The sequence below is a fragment of the Phoenix dactylifera genome, chromosome 6 (assembly GCF_051530095.1).
Source record: "Phoenix dactylifera cultivar Ajwa chromosome 6, Ajwa_hap1_PhDact_Kaust_v1.1, whole genome shotgun sequence".
Taxonomy (NCBI): domain Eukaryota; kingdom Viridiplantae; phylum Streptophyta; class Magnoliopsida; order Arecales; family Arecaceae; genus Phoenix; species Phoenix dactylifera.
The window spans coordinates 33,795,063-33,816,635 of NC_143195.1; the positions used below are offsets into that span (position 1 = coordinate 33,795,063).

The window sequence follows — 21,573 nt, forward strand, 5'->3', positions numbered from 1 at the left end:
GAGATGAATCTGTCTGCCGAGGGGAACCCAAGGTACCCTGCTTAATGCTACTGCCTTAGAGGTGCTTTGATAGCTAGGAAAGCTTCTCTTTTGCGGCATCAAAAATATATTATCTTACTGGAGAGTCACCATCTTTATTTTTTTTAAGATTGACTTTGATGAACAGTATGTCAAGTGCAAATAAATCCAGTAAAGCCAATTTTGTTATTAGAAGTACGAGTGGTGCATTGATGGCGATAGGAGATATTAAAGTATTTGATATTACATTTTTAATAATAAAATTAGCGTGCTATCTTGAAAGGTATGTTATATGCAACTAAAATTTTAACATTTTATTTTTGGAGTAAGACTTCTTGATGGTTATTAGGTAGCTTTTTTTGATCAACAAATTTCGACATTACTATTCATCATTTTGAAACAAGATTGTTGGAGAATAAGAGCAATTCTTCGTTCTTACAAAATTTAACATATTCATGGAGAACCTAACAGTGCAACAGATCGAATGACATCATAAGTTACTAATCATATAGAATCCATCCTAGGAATGGCTATGATAAATATCCCTTTAAAGTTGTTGGATATTTTATTTTTTAATGGTGATGGATATATTTGCTTTAGGTTGGATTGTTAAATATGGTTTATCATTGATAAAAAAAAAGAAGATAAACTGTACACACCTTGCATAAAAAGTTGTCATGCTTCGATTTGATCAAATAGACCCAGATTGAATCTTGATTCTGCAAAAGTTTCATGACACTTTTCCCCATAATGGCAATCTTAGCCTATAACCCGAGTTACTCGGCAGATAGACCTAGCAAAGGTATACCTGATACAAGTTTGCATAAAAAGTTTGTGCATAATATTGACATCCAATAAGGGGTTTTATGTAAATAACTAATGTCAATTTCAAAATAAACTCGCATTCGTCTCTGCCGACATTACATGAACAACGGTCAGTATAACCTTGCCCAAGGAGATCACGTGCAAGAGGGTGCACCAAGAATCCCAGACTAAATAGAAAAGAGGGAGAGCCGGTAACAGAAGATCAGGACTCCTCCCCCAGAGAGGCTCTGAGAGAGAGAGAGAGGATGACGGGGGCAGCGGCCGCCGCCAATGCCGCGGCTTCTCTCGCCCTCGCCTCGTCTTCCCTCACCCGCCACCGCTCCGCCGCTCGTCTCCTCCTTCTCTGCCGCACCGGAAACCCTAGGCCCACTGCCTGGCAATCAAGAACCGCGGACACTCTGCCGCTCCTCCTCCGCGGCCTCTCCCCTCTATTCCACCGCCCTCTCGTCCTTGCTCCGTCTCCCGACCTTCCCGCTCCAAGATGGAGGCTCTTTTGCAACAGAACCCTCTCCGCTGATGCCGTGGCATGTGAGAAGCCGGCGGCGGAGGCCGGCAAAAGGATTCGGGAGTTCCGGAAGCGTCTAAGGATTGTTGACGTGAAGGGCGGACCTGACGAAGGGATGGACCGGTTAGGGCAGGCGCTTGCGATCAGAGGTTGGGTACGGACTTGTCGAGTTCAGAGCAGCGTGACGTTCATCGAGGTGAGAATGTAATATCTCAACAATTGAACACCAATTGAATGAACTGGTGCCCGTCATTGCTCGTATAGCCTTCATTTTTTGTTTCATTCGGAGTGCGGTTTACTTCATTAGGTTCAATATGCCTAGTTATGTATCTACCGATATGAAGCATTGTGCTGTTGCTATAATATATATGTATATATGTATTATATATATATATATGTATTATATATGTATATATTATACATATATACATACTATACATACATACATACATATATATATATATGTATTATGTATATATATGTATCTATTTATGCATGTATTATATCTACATGCATATATATATATATATATATATTTGCATTATATATATGTATGTATTATACATGCATACATATATCTATGTATTATATATATGTGTGTGTATGTATATAAGGGAATTTTATAAAGAATAAAATAATGCTAACAACATTATATGGTTCAGCATGTTGGGCAAGAAAGAGGGCTTAATAAAACAGGATGAACACAACAGAGATGGATGAGATGAATTTGGTAAAACTAGGAAGGATGCTGTGATAAAATTTAGAAGAGGCGTAAGAGTTGTGCCTATTGATGGAAACATGAAGAGGAAGTGAATAAGATGGCAAGTACATGTATAATAAAGTCCTAATGAGGATCTGATAATGAGATTTGCTCTAGTTTATACCAGAGGGTCTAGAAAGAAGGGAAAGACTTAAGCTATTGCTGATGGAAGTTGTGTGAAAGGATTTGGAAACCAATATATCTTATGCTTCTACATAACAACTTTAGTAATCACAAAACCAACCCCAGATAGTTTAGACAAGGACTAATTGTTATTTCCAATCTTGTATTTCTCCCCTTGCCTTTTCCACCTCACTAGAGCTCTATGCTTCCACATGCCCTAATTAGGCCAGTGATCTTACTGATGAATGCTGGCTTTTATGTTGTTGTGAGAGATTCTCTTGTCTTGAATAAAAGTATAAAACAGAAAACATGATACTATCTTCTACACTGTTATTGTGGCTGAGCACCAAGTCAGTATTTGCTGTAAAGCTTATCAGACTCATCATTGTATCTCTAACTAGGGATGCCTTTTGATGGCAGCACACCACTACAGTTTGATAGTTAGGTTGATTCAGATAGTAAATGATCTATATTTTATGAACAAACGAAACACACCAACTCAAGCTCTTCTAAATGAAGACTTAGACAACGTCAAACTTTTTGTATCTATTGGGGCAATCATGAGTTTGGGAGGATAAAAATTACAGCTCATATGGAGGATGTTATCTTCGTTATCTTCACTAGAATACTGTCTAGTCAAAGTGTAATATACCAATATATTTCAAGTTTTGGGCACTTTGAAGACTTTACCTTTTTTACCTAGGGATCCTAGTATCTTTGCTTTTGGATACAAGATTAAAAAGGTATAGGTTTGACAAAAACAGTGAGGGAAACAAGAAAAATTAAGTATATGGTTTGATTTGACCCGATAAACTTCTTGTTTGTCGAACCATAAGTCAAAAGCACAAAAGGAAGAAAATATGGTTTATGACCTTGATACACTCAAGTAAAACATGTTCCGGGGTTTAAGAAATTAGACAAGTGCTAGTAGAGAAGGACACAACTATGACATTGCCTATAAAGCTTCTTAATGACATAGGCCCACAAAAATATATTATTTTAATTTAGGTTGTGATTATGTGGGTCCCATGACAGGATCCAAATTATGACTAATAATTTACTCCTAGCCTGTGCTACAGAAGCATGCAAGCATTGCACATAGCTCGTAGCAAACTATGGTGTTTCTTTTTCTTTATTCTAATAAATCTGTGAACAAAATTACTTTACTAAATTATTTAATATGGTGTTACTTCTCAATTTTCCAGTTAAATGATGGCTCCTGCCTGTCCAACTTGCAATGCGTGATGAATATTGATGCCGAAGGCTATGATCAGGTATTTATGGGTCTGTTTAGATACACTCCTCATACAATATATTAGTTAAACCACCTTGAGTGTGTGACGGCGTCACAGGATACTCGACTTCTTTACATACACTTCCATTTTAGTATGCTCTCCCCTTTTATATTCTATCTCGTCATTGAGAAAAATAAGAGACATAGATCAACCAAAAGTGAGTGTATTTATCAATACATATAAATAAAATTTTTTGGGAAAAAACAAATGTGATGCGGAACATTTCATTGGTTGATGAAATCATGGCTTTCCATTAACTACTTTTCCTGCTTGAACCAATCATGCATTGCACGCGCCAAGGGCTAGTTGTATTATTCTATGATGAATGATTTTTTTTAATTGCACTATTAAAGAGATTTTGACCAGGATTTGACCACCAACAAATTATGGGTTGGCATATGGTAATGCTGCACTAAGCTATCTAGCTTTGGACGTCAATATGTTATGTTCTGATCTCCAGTCCTCTATACTGATCTTGAAGCATAGATTGGTTATTCCCATGCTTCATTCCAATTGAATCAATTTTTATACAATATATAAGAAGAGAACAAGTGTTGTTCCTTAAATCTTGCACTGGTATAATTGTAGCCGAAATTCCTAATTATTCTGTCCAAATCTGTGCTTTAAACACTTCATCTGTTCATCAGCTTGTATTTTTTTCCCCTTATTTTAGGGGGGTGGGGGGTGCGGTGTCATCCATCCTTTTGACCCTTCTTCCTCCTTTTGGGCTGCTTCTTCACCGTGGTTTTGTTTAGCCAACTTGCACATGGTCGAATCATCTTGGATGGTTCTCCCTCATTTTACTTTTGTTATTTCCCTTGGATATTTTGAAAAGAAATGGAAGCAATTATTCTCAAATCAAGAAATGCTTGAAATAAAATAGTTACCCTGATATGTCCTGCACTATTTCAAAATTTCAAATTATGAAAAATCATATTTAATTATTAATTTGTAGTCGTGGCTTGGTTAGAAAATTTTTATCCTTTTTGGAGACTAGAAACTAGGAATGTGGGTCATACACTAGTTAAGAAGCCTTTCACGTCCATGAAAGTTTCTGAAATAATTATTTGAGTCCTTTAGTCATTTTGTATTGTTACAACACACACACACAAACACAACACTTGAGTTTTAAGTTTTATGCATAAGGTAGGTAAAGGAAATGCTAGTGAGCACCATTATGCTAGCATAGCTTGTATTCATTTTGCAGTAGCTTGACACTGTTGATGCTATTGCTGCAGGGATGCAATATTTTTTTTGTGTGCATTTTATTGGGTTTCTTTTCCTAGGTTTCTACTGTTGATAGGGATTTATTTGATTCAAGGATCAAGATCAGGAGATATTAGAGTTTTATGTGTATGAAAAAGGTTCTAACCGCCTTCTTCAAAGTTAATGAATATTTGATTCAAAACCGCAGCTTTAAGTTTTTGTTATGAAGATGTGATCTGTATCTCTCTTTATCTGTTCTCCTGTCATGTTATTCTTTTCTTCTTCTTTCTCTACTCTTTAATTTTATTTTATTTTCTTCTTCAGCTTAATATGTGTTTACAGGATCAATCTTACATATTTGTTCTGGTTTCTGCCATGAAATCCTGCTATGTACCAGTGGTAACTGAGTAAGACGGTCCTCTAGGAACTCTAAATTCAATTCCTAGGAAACGCTAAATCCCTTAACCCTTCTCTGGTTACTAAATTCCTTAAAATCTGTGCGTCCTATAAATCTGTGCACAACCCAGAAATCCTGAACCCATTAGAGAGCCCTTAAAAGCTTTCATGCCACTAGAGACTTTAGGCTAGAATTCCTAGTATCAAACCCTAGCCCTCAAAATTCTAGAAAACCTCCAAGTCTCCCTTTGTTATGTAGATGTCTACCCATTCTGCCCTAATCCTTTTTCTGGATATCAAACCATAAAACCTTTGCAGGTCCTAATGATCCATCCATTTTGCCTTTGCATCACTTGTGTATGATCCCCCACCGCATCCATTGCCACCACCACCACTACCGTCTTCATTGTCTTCACTGCCGCTACCACTGCCTCAGCTACCATCATCATGTTTATGTTTTTAAAAGTAGTTGACTATACCAAATATATTTATATTTTTGAAAATTTAAAAATAAAATAGAAACAAAATTTTTATTCTTATGTTTCTGAAAATATAAAATGAAAGCGGATCCCAAATGGCACCTATGTAAATTATTTTCTTGCTGAATTTGGGCTTCCCTACTCATAATTTTTCATTCCATTGATCCTTGAATTTGATGTATAAGTCATGAATTATTTCCATTTAAACCAGCATTATTGACTGTGGATTAAAGTACTTTATAAAAGAAGCATCATTTTATTAAAATGGATATTGCTTTTAAAATAATTATAAGAAATGATGAAGGTGACTATTTGATGATTTAAGAATGCAAATTCATCTGGTTCTCTAATACCAAAATGGTTTGGATTTTTTTGTCGAATGGTTTGGATCCACTTTCCGACACCTTAATTCTCTAGGATAAGTTTCACCTGAAAACTTCAGTACTGTTTCATCTTGAAATTGTCATGACCTTTTATTTTAATGCAAACAATAAGCATATATCTGATTTTTCTTGAAACTTAGGGTTTCCTATTAACATTTGAATGAACAATCTGTGCAGCTACACCCATTAAAACAAACATAAGGGGAAGAATTAAGTGAAAAAACCTACAAGCACCAACAACTATGATCACAACTGAAAAGGAAAATTATTTTAAAAATAAAAAAAAACTGGTTATAGGTGATAATCTAGCTTTAATGCTTATGCAAATTGATTTGTATACCTCAAAAAATTAGTTGGATTATCATCTTGGGTGCACCTAGACCAATTTTTCAACCCTTAAACTCTATAGCTATGGTTTGAATCTTTACTGCTGGTCTTTACAGTTCAATGATGCACATCCCTTTCACATAAGGGTGTATCTATCTTGTTATGGTGGAGGTTACTTGTTTCAAAATAACTTACTGCCTACAATTTAAAATGGGGAAAATTGAGTGTAAATCTTACATGGTCTTAAAAATATTTAGAATAAGGATAATCAGTTCACTGGAAGAAATGTTGAGGAACTCTGTATGATGAATATGGTTCATGTTACATTACTCTGGATAGCCATATATGATATAAGCCACAAACATTACATAATAAGGTGCAGGAATGTGCCTTTGAGTACTAGACCTGATCCTCGATTCCATTCTAACAAGTTGCACAACTCTGACAGAGCATCTATCTTTCTGAAAAATGAAGCACATCCTCGCAAATTATTACTATGCGGATTACCAATTCATCTAAATTATTGTCTCATAATGTCATTAAGTTTTTTATGCTATATATGTTTTTTTCTTTTCATAGAAAAAGGTTTGAATTGCTCCTTGATTGTTGAAAAAAGGAAGAAAAGATTCTGTCTGTAGTGTACAGGTGTTATGTCACAGTATTAACAATGGTAACTTGTTCGGATTGGATATGTACATATAATCAGATCAGCTGCTGTCAGTTTAGGTGACAGTTTTTTCTTATGCAGTGTATTAGGACTTATTTTTTCTGTTGGATGGTCATCATTGGAACATCTGGAATGAGATTATTGTCATCCTCATTGCTTGTTGGTCCTAAAATAATTATAATAAACTTATTGGTTACTATGCTGATGCTTTTCTTTTTATAGAGCTCTTTTATTTTGCATATTCTGCCCCTGCAGAATGTGCTTCTTCATAAGCTGTTTTCCTTTGAAATTGAAAAGTTCAAATCTGCATTTGAGGGTTGAAGAAATAGATATGAGCAAGAAGTAGCTTTGGTATAAGCTTTTAGGTGCTGCACTTGTATCAAGTTATAAGTTATAATCCTTTGCTACGTACAAGATATTACCTTACTACTAAGCAGATTTTTTTTTTTAATAACTCATGACATGGAGGCTACAGATTATGAAGTGATAACTTAGTCTCTTTGGGAGTTGAATTTGGCTCTACCAGAAGAGTGATTGTATAGGAAATTTATGTTGGGTAATTACTACCTAATTTTATAGATTATAATTTTTATGAAGAAACTTTTTAATTGGTGTCTATTTTTCAAAATTCAAACATGCAATTGATAGTGTGGCTAACTTGATTCAAGGAATGCATGACTAAGGATTCTTAAAGCTAACACATTGAGGGGGTAGAAGAGTTGATCATTCTAAGTCACACCACTGTTTCCAAAATATCTCATTTATGTGATGATATTATTCTTGGGCTCCAACTTGGTCCATGTTGTTTCTGGATGTTACCTTAGCTATTTTGCTAGAATCACAATATTTGTAAATTTACATTGCTGGTTTGGCTGTTAGGTGGAATCAGGTGCTGTCACAACTGGCACATCTGTACTTGTGGAGGGTATTGTTGTGAGTAGCCAAGGATCAAAGCAGAAAGTGGAGTTGAAAGTTGCAAGACTCGTCACGGTAATGAACCTATTTCACGCTCTGGTATCTTTAATGAACTTCTTGAGGAAAAGTAAAGAAAATTTTTAGTAGTTGAAATTCTGAAAAGAATGAAATTGAGTTGCGTGGGTAATTTAGAGACATTTACAAGTGCATGCACAAACACTTTTCCTATCCTGAGCTTGCTTCTTTGTTATGAAATATGTTTAGATGTTTCACCCTTCTTTCTTATTACAGATTGGGAAAAGTGACCCCTTGACATATCCTATCCAGAAGAAAAGAGCAACCAGAGAATTTTTGAGAACCATAGCTCATCTTCGTCCTCGGACAAATACATTTGGTGCAGTATGACCTTACTCTTTGTGAACTATATTTTGATGTCACTATTTTTATCTTATAGATGCAATGATTGTAAATCTTATCTGATGCTATTTCTAGCTTAGTCATTTATATTTGTTACCTTAAATGTTGTCATTTTTTTGATCTTTTCATTAATGCTTAATTTCATATATATTTTCAAAAAAATGTGTTTGAATAAGGATTTCGCAATCAAGGAGAATTTTTCTTTTAGTTATCCACTGCACAAAACTTTGTATATCTCTGAAGAACGACAATAATTATGTATGCACATGCCAAAGTTTCATATTATCAATTAAATTGTGCCATATTGACCAATGTTCAGTGCAATGGGCACACTATACAGTCATTTGAGGTGTTACAACGCATAGTGAGCAGAAACTTCTTCGGTTTTTTAGCTAAATTTTTGCATTGCTTCATAATGTGAAAAGACATGTTTTAAACTTTCAATTCATGTATCTTTACTAGCATGTCATGATAGGTGATTTTATAATTCAGATCATTGTAGTTCAGTGGAAATGCGGTGACTTTGTTTTGTTGGTGCTCATTTAGGTTACAAGAGTGAGGAACACACTGGCGTATGCTACTCACAAGTTTTTCCAGGAAAATGGTTTTGTTTGGATCTCAAGCCCAATTATTACTGCTTCAGATTGTGAAGGGGCTGGTGAACAATTCTGCGTGACTACTTTGGTATCTATTTCAATTCATTTCTTTGAATTAAAATTTTAAAATAATTCATGCCTTTTGCTAGGGTTATAGTCATATTGATCAGAATATTTTGTATTAGTACACATTCATTATACACAGATACATGCACAAATGCATACATTAAACATATTTTCTTCAATATTTTTAATATATATATATATATCTCAAGTATAAATTCAATAATCTATCATCATGTTTCTAAGAACATATGTTTTCTTTTTGAGCCTTGACAACCCTTATTTGTCAAGGCTGTTTCTGGCATATGGAGTCTTGGCAAGCTTCTTCCTGGTTGCATGAGCTTTAACTACATCATTGATGAGTTGGTTTTTTTGCCACCAGATTTTTTAGATTTCATTAGATGTCAGTTTCACCCAAAGTTGTATGGGCAAGGAATTTAGCACTAGTTCATCATCAAATTGAGAGTTGGATGTAACACATTCTCAAACTTTGAGGAATCATACCTTAATCTAAATCCATGAAGCCAAACACACCCTTCCCCATTTGATGGGATAGGGTTTGTTGGTTTCGGTAGTTATTTAATCAAATTATGGTTAATAAACTTTCTATAATTATAATAATTTACTTAAAAATGTATATTTTAAAAACCAGTTTAACCTTTTCCCCTTGATATCATGGCATGATAGCATCCATGTGCTGCTTACTTTGTAAATCAAACATTGAGCCGATCCGAGCAGTCAATACTTATGCCAAAGCAATAATGCCACTTGGACATCCAATAATGTATAGAGGAGTATTAAGGAGATGTTTTTCCAGCTAACTACATGGCCCTTATATTTGATTGAGGTCATTTGAACCCAAGGTCCACAATCTCACTACTGGGTACCATATCGGTACCTTATCGATTCGGTTTGGTAGGGTCTGACATGATACATCCCTGTACCGAAATAGCTCTCTAACCATTTTTTTTTAATTTTTATCTCGGTATGGTTCGATATAAGTCGGTACACCTCGGTACGGGCCAATACAAGTCGGTACGCCTCAGTACGAGACGGTACGAGGCTTGTACCTACTTGAAGTTAAGTTTTGTATCGGTTTTCTCCTGGTACGGTACGGTACAGAGCGATACAATATGGGGCGGTACGTAGATCATGTTCGAACCATCTAACCTCTCCTCAAGCAACAATTGCTTCATACTTTCCTAGATTTTGTTTTAGTGGTCCTCATGTTCCTATACCTTGTTCTCTGTTTAAGAACATGGTCAATGGATTTGAACTTTTTATGTTGAGAAAATGCATAATGGACATCTAAATTGATAATCCATAACATATACATGATCTATGATATTTAAAATGCCTAAATACAAAAAGCAAATATTTTGGAGGACTTGTACTGGTTCATTGAGTAGCCATAGATTGGATATAATTCAACAATACGCTATTTATTTTGAACGTGCTTTGGAAGAATTTTAGTCCAATTGTCTAAAGGTGCGCATGTGATGATCAACATTGTACTTTCTCCATTATACAACATTTAATCCATTTTGGTGCCCTAGTTCTACGATTTATACATGCTCATGGAAACCTTTAAAAAACTCTTTTCAAGCATGTGACATGTTTTAAATCATACTCGACCTTGGAGATAATCAATGTGGCTCATCATGTATTTTATTCGATTTTGGCGTAAATCTTACTACTATGACTTTAGTCCAATTCTTTGTATATGTGCATACTGAAACTATACAAGCGTGGTACTGATGTGGGTACTGAAATTGGTACAGTATCCATGGATTGGACATGCATAATTCTATCATATCTAGCTAGAGGTTTCAGGCCAAGTCTCAATCCACCAACTGTGACCAAGTCTTATCCCATCTATATGGAGTTTGCAAGGCCAACCATTAATCGACCATACCCCTATACTTATCGCCCCTTATTGAGGTGTATCAAGTTATGTCCTGCAGTACATACCATTCTGTACTGCTTGTATCGATAAACTATGAGTCAATACAAGGGTGTACCACGGTGCATATTGTGCTAGCACATGATTAGTATGCCTCTATATTGTGGTACGTCAAACTTTGGCAGGATCAGGATTTATTGTTTTGTATTATTATGTAATATGACAATATAGTCTTAAAGCTGTGGTCCGCTGGCCTAGAATGGCCAATAGCTAACCCTAAATATTTATGCATAATGTGCTTGCATTATGTAGTACCACTTTCAATTAACTGGTCAATTTTCTAGCTACCTATGAATGCACATTGTAGAATAGTGTACATCATAGAATTTGGAATCTAGAGTTGATAGTGGAAAAGTACATGGTTTTCCTTCATGCGTAAGATGTGATCTGTTGAGGAAATGGTGATTGGGAAGATGGAGTACTAATTATGTTGCAAATAGAGCAGCCATCTCATAGTTACCATAAGCAAGAGTATGAAAGGAGTGCTGTTATGGAAAATTCATAAGTTGATACTAGAGCACAAGAAATGGCTGTGAAAGAAACAAAATGAATATAGGGCTTCTGTCGGACAAAAAGGAATTGTGATGTAAGTCAAGAGCGGTCTATGTTATTGGAGGCATGAGGACAATTAGGTCAACTTCGCAGAGAATAAATTAAAAAAAGTACAAGATTTCTCAAAAAAGGCAACTTTGTTTAGGAAGCTTAAAGATGTCCTTTTAGATTTCTTTGGATGGGAAGAATGGTGATGAAGCTATGAGGTTTAGAGTTATAAGTGGCTTGACAGTCTAGCACATCTTATGAGAAAGGAGATGCTTCTCATTTTTTGGATGAAATGGAGAGGAAGAGAGAGAGAGAGAGAGAGAGAGAGAGAGAGAGAGAGAGAGGTGAGATGGCCAATGGGGGAGAAGGCGTGGGAAGGAGTAAGACTAGCTATAGCACAACTTGTGTGTGGGGAAAGGGTGAGCAGTCCCTGCTTCCCAACCATGATAGTGGACTCAACTGCCTTAATAAGGCCTGAACTATCTACTAAAAGAAGTTTCTCTTTTATTAGGTATTTCAGTAGACAGAGTCAAGAAAATGAAAAGGAATATATTTAGTAAGAGAGAGTATACACTAACAATGAAGGAAAAAGATCATGATTAATTACATGTAATTAAGCACAGTGCAGCAAAGTACTAGAATGTCAAAAATCACAAGAGCTAAACTTATAGGTGCAAAAAAGCTAAACTTGTAAGTCATATGCAATTGAATAAGGGCTTAGATAAAGTTGTCCATGACTATATCATGGAGTGCCCAGTGAAATGGTTTTCTAATGGAGAGATGTAAAAAGACAAGAAGGAAATAGAGCATTTATGAGCTACATTAAGCCAACTAATTAGGGGAAACAAAGAAATTAATGATGAGGGAGAACAAATAGGGACTGTATGTGGCACCCTCGAGCACTGCCAAGTTCATTGGTAAGAGAAGAGGTTCTCATAATTCTCAGAGGCAAGTACTTACGTCACAAGTTTTTGAATCATCAACCAATAGTTTGAGTTTAGAAAGGAATTTTAAGGGCTAACATATGGTTGTCAAAAGCTCATGGGTTTGAAATTTTGAATATAAGATATTTCTTGAGAACTAAAAAAGGATTTGTACCCTACAAATGTTCTAATTGATATGGTTTTCTGATTTAACCTTTTTATGACCTGTGGCTATTCCCCTTGTCTCATTTATTGGATTTTTTTTTTGGGTTTACTCAACCCCCCATTCCCCCCTTTTTCTCATGAAGAGGGGGGGGGGGGTTCTAAATCATAGTGGAATAGTTTCTCAGACTAGAAGTTTGAGAAATGCCTGCAGGAGCTCAAAGGAATCTTATGCTCATGTATGGTTATGGTAGGATAGCATCTTATTGCTATCCTTGACAGTTTTCCTCCCTGCGGGAGATTATGGTTTTTCGTTTATGCTGTTTCACTGTTCTTTTGTTTGACTCAACATAGAAAAAGAGAATCTAGTTCTTTCTTTGATTTTAATTGATTAGCAAAGAAGCTGTTTGTATGGTCAATTGCGAGTTTTTTGTCATTGTTTACCTTTTGATTCTTTTCTTAACAGATCCCTAACACTCGAGAAGGTACTGATTGCCTAGTCAATACTATTCCTACTTCTAAGGATGGGAAAATTGATTGGTCACAGGTGAGTCTAATACCCTGTCCAAGCTTTGCCCTGTTTATTTAAGCAGATTCTGCTAAACATTATCAATTGTACTTTGAAGATGCCTGCTTTTTATATCTTCATAACTTTAATTTTCTTGAATATGTTGTAGGCATGTCGATGTCATCATATGACTGCAAAAAATATGCATCAAAACCCTAAACCAGTATGGAATGAACAAGCGGTTATTGACGTATTTTGAAGCTACCATGCTGCAAATGTAATTTTCACAAGCACATGTCCACATAATATATAAAGGGAATCTTGAATACAGGTCCATTGTTGATACTGCAATCCACTAATACTGCAATTATCTATTACAAATCCCAGATATGTTGCACGAAATACCTTGAGTTTGGTGCTCATCAACTCAATACAAGTTCAGCACAAATGATAATGGTTGATCAGAGTTGAGGTCTGTAGTATTCTAGTGCCATAAGTTCATATTCACATAGTAAGATGGTGACAGACGTTAAAACGAAGCCGAGAATTCAATTTTGTGTGCCTTCATGTCAACCTGATAATAATGATGGATAGGAGTTGAGATCTGTAGTATTCTAGTGCTACAAGTTCACATGCACATAGGAAGATGGTGACAGACATTAAAACCAAGCTGAGAATTCAATTCCCTGCATCATCATGTCAACCTGCAAAGTAAGGATGTGAAGAATGTTTAGTTGCATTATACTTGCTGGAACTGCTTCACTCAGCTAATTTAACTGTTGCCTATTAATGTCTGCAATATATGTTACTTGGAACTTATGCTGTAGAGACCTTGGAATCATTGGAATTGTGTTGTTAATGATTTCTTCTCCTCTGCTCCTAGGACTTCTTTGGGAAACCTGCATTCTTGACTGTATCAGGGCAACTAAATGCTGAAACATATGCATCCGCTCTTTGTGATGTATGAGCTCCTTCCTCTGCTAAGCCTTCATGTAGTAGAAATTTGAACGATTTGACTAGTCTTTGTTCATATGTAATTTGTAAGTGGGTTGACATGATGGCTAAACTATGCTGGCTGGCTTCCAGGTATACACGTTTGGTCCTACTTTTAGGGCAGAAAATTCAAACACCTCAAGACATTTAGCTGAATTTTGGGTACCTGAAGTTCCTTAGTTAATTTCATTTCACTAATCCGCATCATTTTTTTTTCAAAACTTTGAACTGCTTCTCTTACATTGTGTCTTCCCTTGCAAAGATGATTGAACCTGAACTTGCCTTTGCGGACCTGAATGATGACATGGCCTGTGCAACTGCCTATCTCCAGTATGTAGTATGTTTCCTCTTCGCATCTATTGACATCTGCTATATGCTATCTGTCTATATAAAAGATATGTTTCTTTTTTAATAAACGACTCTTTTGTTAGTTTTTTTTTCTTGTGACTAATATGATGTTTTGATATTTTGCAGGTAAAGTATATTCTTGAAAACTGCAAAGAAGACATGGATTTCTTTAATACATGGATTGAGAAAGGAATCATAAATAGATTGAATGTATGCTCTAACCTTTCATTATCTGATACTTGCCAAAAAGAAAAAAAGCATGCATCGTGGTTTCTTGGATAAATCTTCTGCCGTATTTCTTGATGTAGCTTCTCAAGACTTTAGATGAACATTGTTGAAAGCATTTTATAGTTTTTCTTTTTTACTTGTTGGCAGGATGTGGTTGAGAAGGACTTTGTTCAGTTGACTTATTCTGATGCTGTTGAACTTCTTCTTGGTGCAAAAAAGAAATTTGAGTTCCCGGTAATGCATGCCCAATTTTTAATAAACAAATGTTTTAGCTTGTTGCTTTCTTTTCTTTTTCGGGTTTCGGTATGATTATCCAGCCTGTGGACCAGAACAACATAGCTCAACCTGATAGCAGTTGGTTTGAGCAAGCATCTATTGGCTCTTACAGACCAACAAATTGCTCCCAACCATCTCACTCTTACTTTGCCTGACTGCACTGGATCTTTGCCCTTTTTTGTGCTTTCAAATGTTACCTTGATCGCATGAGAACCCACCTTCCATGCCACCTGCAACAGAGACGTTTCCATGGAACCACCTCAGGGAATTGAGCACACAGCCTCTACTTTAAGAACCCGGGACCTGACCAACTCATCTGGGAATTCTTCGGCTGACTTATGATTCCTCATGAGTCATGATAACACTGAAACTTATAATCTATCTTAACATGGCTAAATTACACATTTATTAATTATTTTACTACCTGGCTCTGTACTTTTTTCCAGTCTCTGCTAGACTATAGCTGGTATATGTGACTACTAATCCCCAATGTTTTCGCAAGCATAGATTAAAGTATCATCTGATGGTACTGTATCATTCCATGTTAATGTTTAGTATGTACTGGCACTGTGGCATGCAGCCAGCACTGTGCTGGTGTTATGTGCCATGATGCTGGCTTGGAATGTGCTAGTCCACTCTGATTGCCACAAATGGCTCTTCAAATCATGCTTGTAGAATAACATCACAGTTTTGATATATTTTGATGTTTGAATATCTACAAGGTTCGGCGTTTATTCTTAAAAACACTGTCCAGATTTTCATTATTGTAAAACTTTTTGATGTGAACTGAACCAGTTATGTATTTCCTCTCAAATATTTTGTTTTCCCTTATTTCAGAGCTAATTCTAAATTTCGAACTACATTAAATTCATATACATGCGGTTCTTTTAGGCGATAACTAGAGAAGGCCAGTACAATTTGGAGGTACATAAAAATAAAATTGGATGTGCCTTCGTGCTATGACCGAGTCAAATACACTAAAAATTTCCTGCTAGCACTTGATAATGATATCATATGGTACCTCATATGGAAGATAACAAAACACAGTCCTTTGACTTGAACAATTGGAATCTTCCAGTCCTCTTCATATAATTATTTCTAGTATTATTTGCAGTTACAGCTTGACCAAAGCAATTAAAAAGATCTATCATCCTACTATTTCGATTTGCAAGAAAATAGCCATATAGCCAACTATTATAGGCATGAGCTGGCAGATTCTCTGCTTGCACTTGGTCATCTTTTGTCCACAAAGCCTCTCTACTGCTCACAACCATTGTACCATGGTTTACTGAATCAATATTTTGTATTGGATTCTTTGTGTTGGATTCCTTCTGGAATTAGGTTTCTTCTACCTATGCCTTTGTCAGGGAACCTTTTTTTCTTCTGTCATTCTATTTGCTGGTAGATATTTGTTACCAGAAGTTTCTCGATTAACTATGAAGAACCGACTCCCCGAACCCAACACACGGACACACCATGCACAGAGAGAGAGAGAGAGAGAGAGAGAGAGAGAGAGAATTTTACATGAATGCTGCAACTTTGATAGGTCAAGTGGGGGTTGGATTTGCAAAGTGAACACGAGCGATACATCACTGAAGTTGCTTTTGCTGGCCGCCCTGTAATTATCAGAGATTATCCTAAGGTATGTCTTACATCAAGGTTTAACCTTATTCATGTCACTGTTGCACTGATAAGCTCATAGTCTGTATGTGCTTAAAATTGTTTTAGGAAATTAAAGCATTTTATATGCGGCAAAATGATGATGGGAAGACAGTTGCTGCTATGGATTTGTTGGTTCCTAGGGTAAGCCACAAAAATTGTTGTTCTATGTTTTGCATTGATCATATATCTCATATGCATATTTTTGTAGTAGTAAGAGAATAAATTTTCAGAAAATTCATTTCTTAATATGCATTCAAATGCATTGGTAGTTCTCTTGAAGTGTAGGTATGATAGAAACCCTGTACATGCATTGACCGTTGATGCAAATCATGATGAATGGATAACTGCTTTTAGATAGGTCTTTTTATTTTTTAATATCATTATCTTTTTCGTGCTTCACAATTCATGTGGTAGCATTTTGGATGCATTAAAAAAATTGAAAAAAAAAGCCCAAAGGTGCAGCAAAATAACTTGTTAAATACTCGAGTTTTACCTTAAACCCTACCCGATACACGGTATTTTTTGGGTCCAATATTGGGTATGGGTGTAGAGTTTCAATTGGATCTGGGTTTGATTTTGGACCTAACAAATATATTTTGGGTTTGGGTATGGATGTGGCAAAAAACCTGACCCTTTGACACTCCTAGATGCAATGCCTGCAGTACCTCTAGTTGAAGTTGTAGTCCATTATAAAGTCTTGCATTGGGCTACACCCAACAACTTGCCTTAGAATAAATACCATAAATCAAGCTTTAAAGTATCCGCATTAGTACATGTATTGGTATCTTACTAGTATTATATGGACCAGTATGGTACTAGTGCAACTCTTGGTGCCGGGACAGCAAAATAGAGGTGCAAACCATGTGTCAATATGGTACCAGTGTGCACCAAACTTGAGTCCCTGCCATAAATTATAGTGAAATATATCTAAATGCATTGTAGAAGCTTGGCACCCAATGTATCTAACAATCAAGTCTCTTCCGTAGCATCTCAAGGCATCATATTTTTTCTGCTTTCTTTTAAGGTGCTCTTGTTAACTTCAGTATAATGATCATTTTCATTCTAGGTGGGAGAGCTTATTGGTGGAAGCCAAAGAGAAGAACGCCTGGAATATCTTGGGAGTCGTCTGGAGGAGTTAAATCTCAATAAAGATAGCTACTGGTGGTACCTTGATCTCCGACGTTTTGGGTCAGGTTGGAGGTTTTACTTGTCTTTTAAATTTTAAAAATAATCATTCTGTATGTTGCGTTAATGCATTGGTATCAAGCACGGTGGTGTGCTGGTTTGTGATAGGCATGTAAGACTGTGTCATGCCAATGCTTTGCACAAAGTGGTGCTGTTGCATGCCAAGCCTTGGCATGCAGCCAATGCCATGCTACTGTCATGTGCTAAGAAGGCACCGGAATGATATATAAAATGATGCATCATGCGCACTGACCAGCATTTTAGTTCATGATTGGCAAAGTCATGTATGTGCCTTGGTTGTATACTGGAATATGCAAGCATGATGATAATACTGACTTGGATCTGAACTTAAGTAAGAGATGATAATTCTTTGGGTTGATGGGGAAAGGGGAACCTCATTGGTGGCATCAGGAATGGTGCATCGGATTAAAACAATCATTTGTTAGCTTTTCAAAGTTCATGCTTAATTGTAACAATGGTAAGAAGCCAACAGTAATCAAACAAAAAGGAACACTTGCAAGGTCATTCATGTGCCTAAGCTTAAAGTGAATACAAAAGCAATGGTTGGATATTCTTCATAATGTAAAAATATAGATATAATAATTGGCAAGGATTAAGAGGCACTGTGTAGCAATATGCCCTAAAAGATTATAAAGCTGAAAATGGATTGGATACAGATCGGATATTGATATATCCATATATGTATCCATAGTTTTCAACAAATATGGATACATATACGGATATTAAACGGATATCAAAATTAATATCCATATTTCTTCTAAACGGATATGGATAGCATTTCACTTGTGCTTTATTTCATCTTTTGACTTTTGAACTTTGTGTTTGCTGTAAAACACTATTTTAGCTGGTTCATGAATGGAATTCTTAGTGAACTTTCCTGCTGTTTTGCCTATTTCAGTTCCTCATGCTGGATTTGGATTGGGTTTTGAAAGACTTGTGCAGTTTGCAACTGGAATTGAGAACATAAGGGATGCAATCCCTTTCCCCAGAGCTCCTGGTTCCGCCGATTTCTGAAACCCAGAACTATGATGTATATAGCTAATAAATATATTCTTTTACCCATTTCAAATAATCTAGAGGTATACGCAGCACTCTATTATCAACTTTTTCCTGTATCTGCAAATATAAAATATCTGAACTATGAAGAAAGAAATCACTAAGATTCATACAAAGGGATTTCATAGGCTTCTTATTATTGACATCTCAAACTTGTCAACATTTTTATGAGAAACAGGATGCCCAGAAAACTTGATGCATCCTAAGTTGTATTTGTGAATTTGTTGCGAAATGGCTGAACATTTGCAATGTGTACTGTTACATTTTCCACTAATTTAAAACAAATGTAGATTGTTTCTTGACTGTTCTATTTCCATTACCGAAATAAATTTATAGCTGCAAAATGGTTGGTCTGGCATGAAAGAACTGCGACATTTATTCGGTGTTATTTCTGTATGTGAAGATGGGAAAACCAGCTGCAGTGTTGTGTGCGGATACATCGCAGTGAGAAAAGAAAAGGTGGAAAAAAAAATGAGACAAAAATTGTATCTCATTAAATCTGTTGAACGTGGATTTGTTTTAATTCTCCAGTTAGAAACATAATGTACGTGGCAGGACCATGTTGTTCACTTGATAGTTAACATAAATTTAATAATGGATCCTCGGTAGGTATTGAAATGAAATTGAACGTCATATATGAAGGATTTGAGAGGAAGTCTACATTGGTTCTTCAGGTGGGTTGCTAGGCTCCCTAGACTTTACTATTTCTTGGTCTAATGGTGTTTGATTTCTTCATGTTATTACGTTACCGCTTGAGAAAATGTCTCTCTATGTCCATGACATACTGATTTTTGTTCTTTATATAGTCTTTTCCGGTAAGAGTTTCATTCATCGAAGTATTCTTTCACACAGTTTGGTTGATGAAGCCTTGCAGGCATCTACCTAGCAAAGGCAATAGCCGTGATATCCTAAGAAAGCAGGCCAACATGCCAGAAAGCTCTTGAAGACATACAACAATCGCCAGGTAACGCTCTTCTAACAAGTCCTGCTTGACCTAACGGCATTTCCATGAGATGTCGCTGTAGGATATTCAGGCAATAGAACTGTCACATGTACTCCGCAGTTGAACTGGCTGATCGATGAAACAATTTTTGGCCTAGCATAATGTCGCTTGATTCACAACCTTTCTTGATTCTCCACCCTCAAATTAGATGGACGATAGGATCAATTCGTTGACAATTTACTGGTTTCTAAGTTTAGGTAGCTAAGAAAAGTTCTTTAGCAGATTCCTAAGATACGTACGCTTATGAGTTCCAATGCAAAGCTTCCATGATGAGAGTTAAAACTTAAAATCCCTAACCATGATTAACAAGCCAGAATGCCAGAAAAGGGTAAATATGACTTTGAAAACTAACAATCTTGTCAAGCTCTAGAGATCTGCCAGAGAAAAAAGTTTTGTTTGCACGAACAGAACAAAGGTCGACATTCAAGTTGTTGTTGGCTAGGCCAAGAGGCCCCCAAACGCAACTCCCCCGTTACCCCAAGCAAGCAGCAAAAAAATTAAAAGAAAGCATAAAAGTGGAGTCTGCTCAAGGAGTCAAATTTAGATCTCTTCCAATTCTGCCACGCCAACCTGCTGTATGCTTTGTAAAATCTGTTGAAATTGCTTGTGCTAAGCCTTTTGGGGAAAAAAAAATACAAATGTCATCCATTCTGGTATCACAACAGGCTGTAGTCTGTAGATTGTGCAAATGTTCATTGACTAACTAAGCATGGAAAGAACTATTTATTTATGCTGAAGAAAGGGTCTGTGACTGGTCGCTCTAAAATTTTGTAAACCCCTCAAAGCAATTTGTAATTTTTGTTTTCAAATAAATCAAAAATTATCTGTACAACAGGATCCACAATTTCTTGTGGTGGATGGAAGCATATTGCAGGAACCCAAACTGATAATACACACGCCCAACTCCTTTGCCACCCATCTGCCTTATCAGGTGGGAAGTGTAAATGCCGATCAGATGGAATTAATGATGACATTGCCATTGTAGATTGACTGCTCCCTACTTTTGAGGCTACCGAGTACGCTTCATACTTTTGAGACAGATAATTTACCAACAAGTTTTGCAGGAGCCAAATTTGTGCTGTAACCACCCAGGAAAAGCAGCAGTATCAAGAGATTAAAGATTGCACTTGAATTAGAGACATGTAGCTAATATATGGTGGCTCAGCATACAATACCTGTTGATGGGTTCATATCTGCTCCCCAAGGGAAGATAATAACGATCTCCACATTTCTACTTCAGGAGCACAACCGGAATTTTTGAGCCTGACGGTACCTGCATGAACCATGAAAAAAAATCAGATATTATAAAAGGAAAACAAACTTTCCACCCATCTTAATGATTCAGAAACCTTTCCTGCTTCAGCAAAGCTTGTATAGGCATAAGCAAGCTTATATGGTTGAAATGGTAGCAAAATGAACTGAGAACTTCCAAGCACTTCTGAATATTCATATAATGCTGTGCGTTGCAAGGACCATTGACAGGTCGAATCAGTCCAAGAATCCAACATAAATTGTGCGTTTCACAATTTTTCCACTTTTTTCTTCTTTTACTGGTTCCTTGTTTTTTATTCTTATCTTTCAATTTTCTTTTTACCGCCAAATGGGAGAATAAAATTAGAAAGGGAGTGAGAGCTTTTTCATGTATGCAAATTTGGGTAGGTTTAATATCTTTAGTTAAACCGATAGAATTAGTCGAGGTGCTAAACTATTAATAACGAGATATGCCAAAA

The 21,573-nt window shown here is 36.3% G+C and overlaps 1 protein-coding gene across 5 annotated transcripts; it reads left to right on the forward strand.

Moving 5' to 3' along the window:
* Window positions 1-944: 944 nt before the first annotated feature.
* On the forward strand, window positions 945-19,143 carry NS1 (Class II aminoacyl-tRNA and biotin synthetases superfamily protein). Of its 5 annotated transcripts, none has more exons than XM_088723812.2 (15): window positions 945-1,544; window positions 3,437-3,505; window positions 7,864-7,974; window positions 8,191-8,298; window positions 8,863-9,000; window positions 13,030-13,110; window positions 13,955-14,032; window positions 14,158-14,226; window positions 14,327-14,401; window positions 14,539-14,622; window positions 14,764-14,874; window positions 16,463-16,558; window positions 16,645-16,719; window positions 17,645-17,771; window positions 18,683-19,143. In XM_088723812.2, exons 1-15 carry the CDS (start codon window positions 1,089-1,091, stop codon window positions 18,796-18,798), a joined length of 1,794 nt encoding a protein of 597 aa, XP_088579938.2. In that variant the 5' UTR covers window positions 945-1,088; the 3' UTR covers window positions 18,799-19,143. The 5 variants fall into 5 exon arrangements, with proteins under 5 accessions (XP_088579938.2, XP_008796093.3, XP_088579940.2 ...); XM_008797871.6 differs by having other exon boundaries at window positions 14,788-14,874; XM_088723813.2 differs by lacking the exon at window positions 3,437-3,505 and having other exon boundaries at window positions 1,030-1,544.
* The last annotated feature ends 2,430 nt before the right edge of the window (window positions 19,144-21,573 follow it).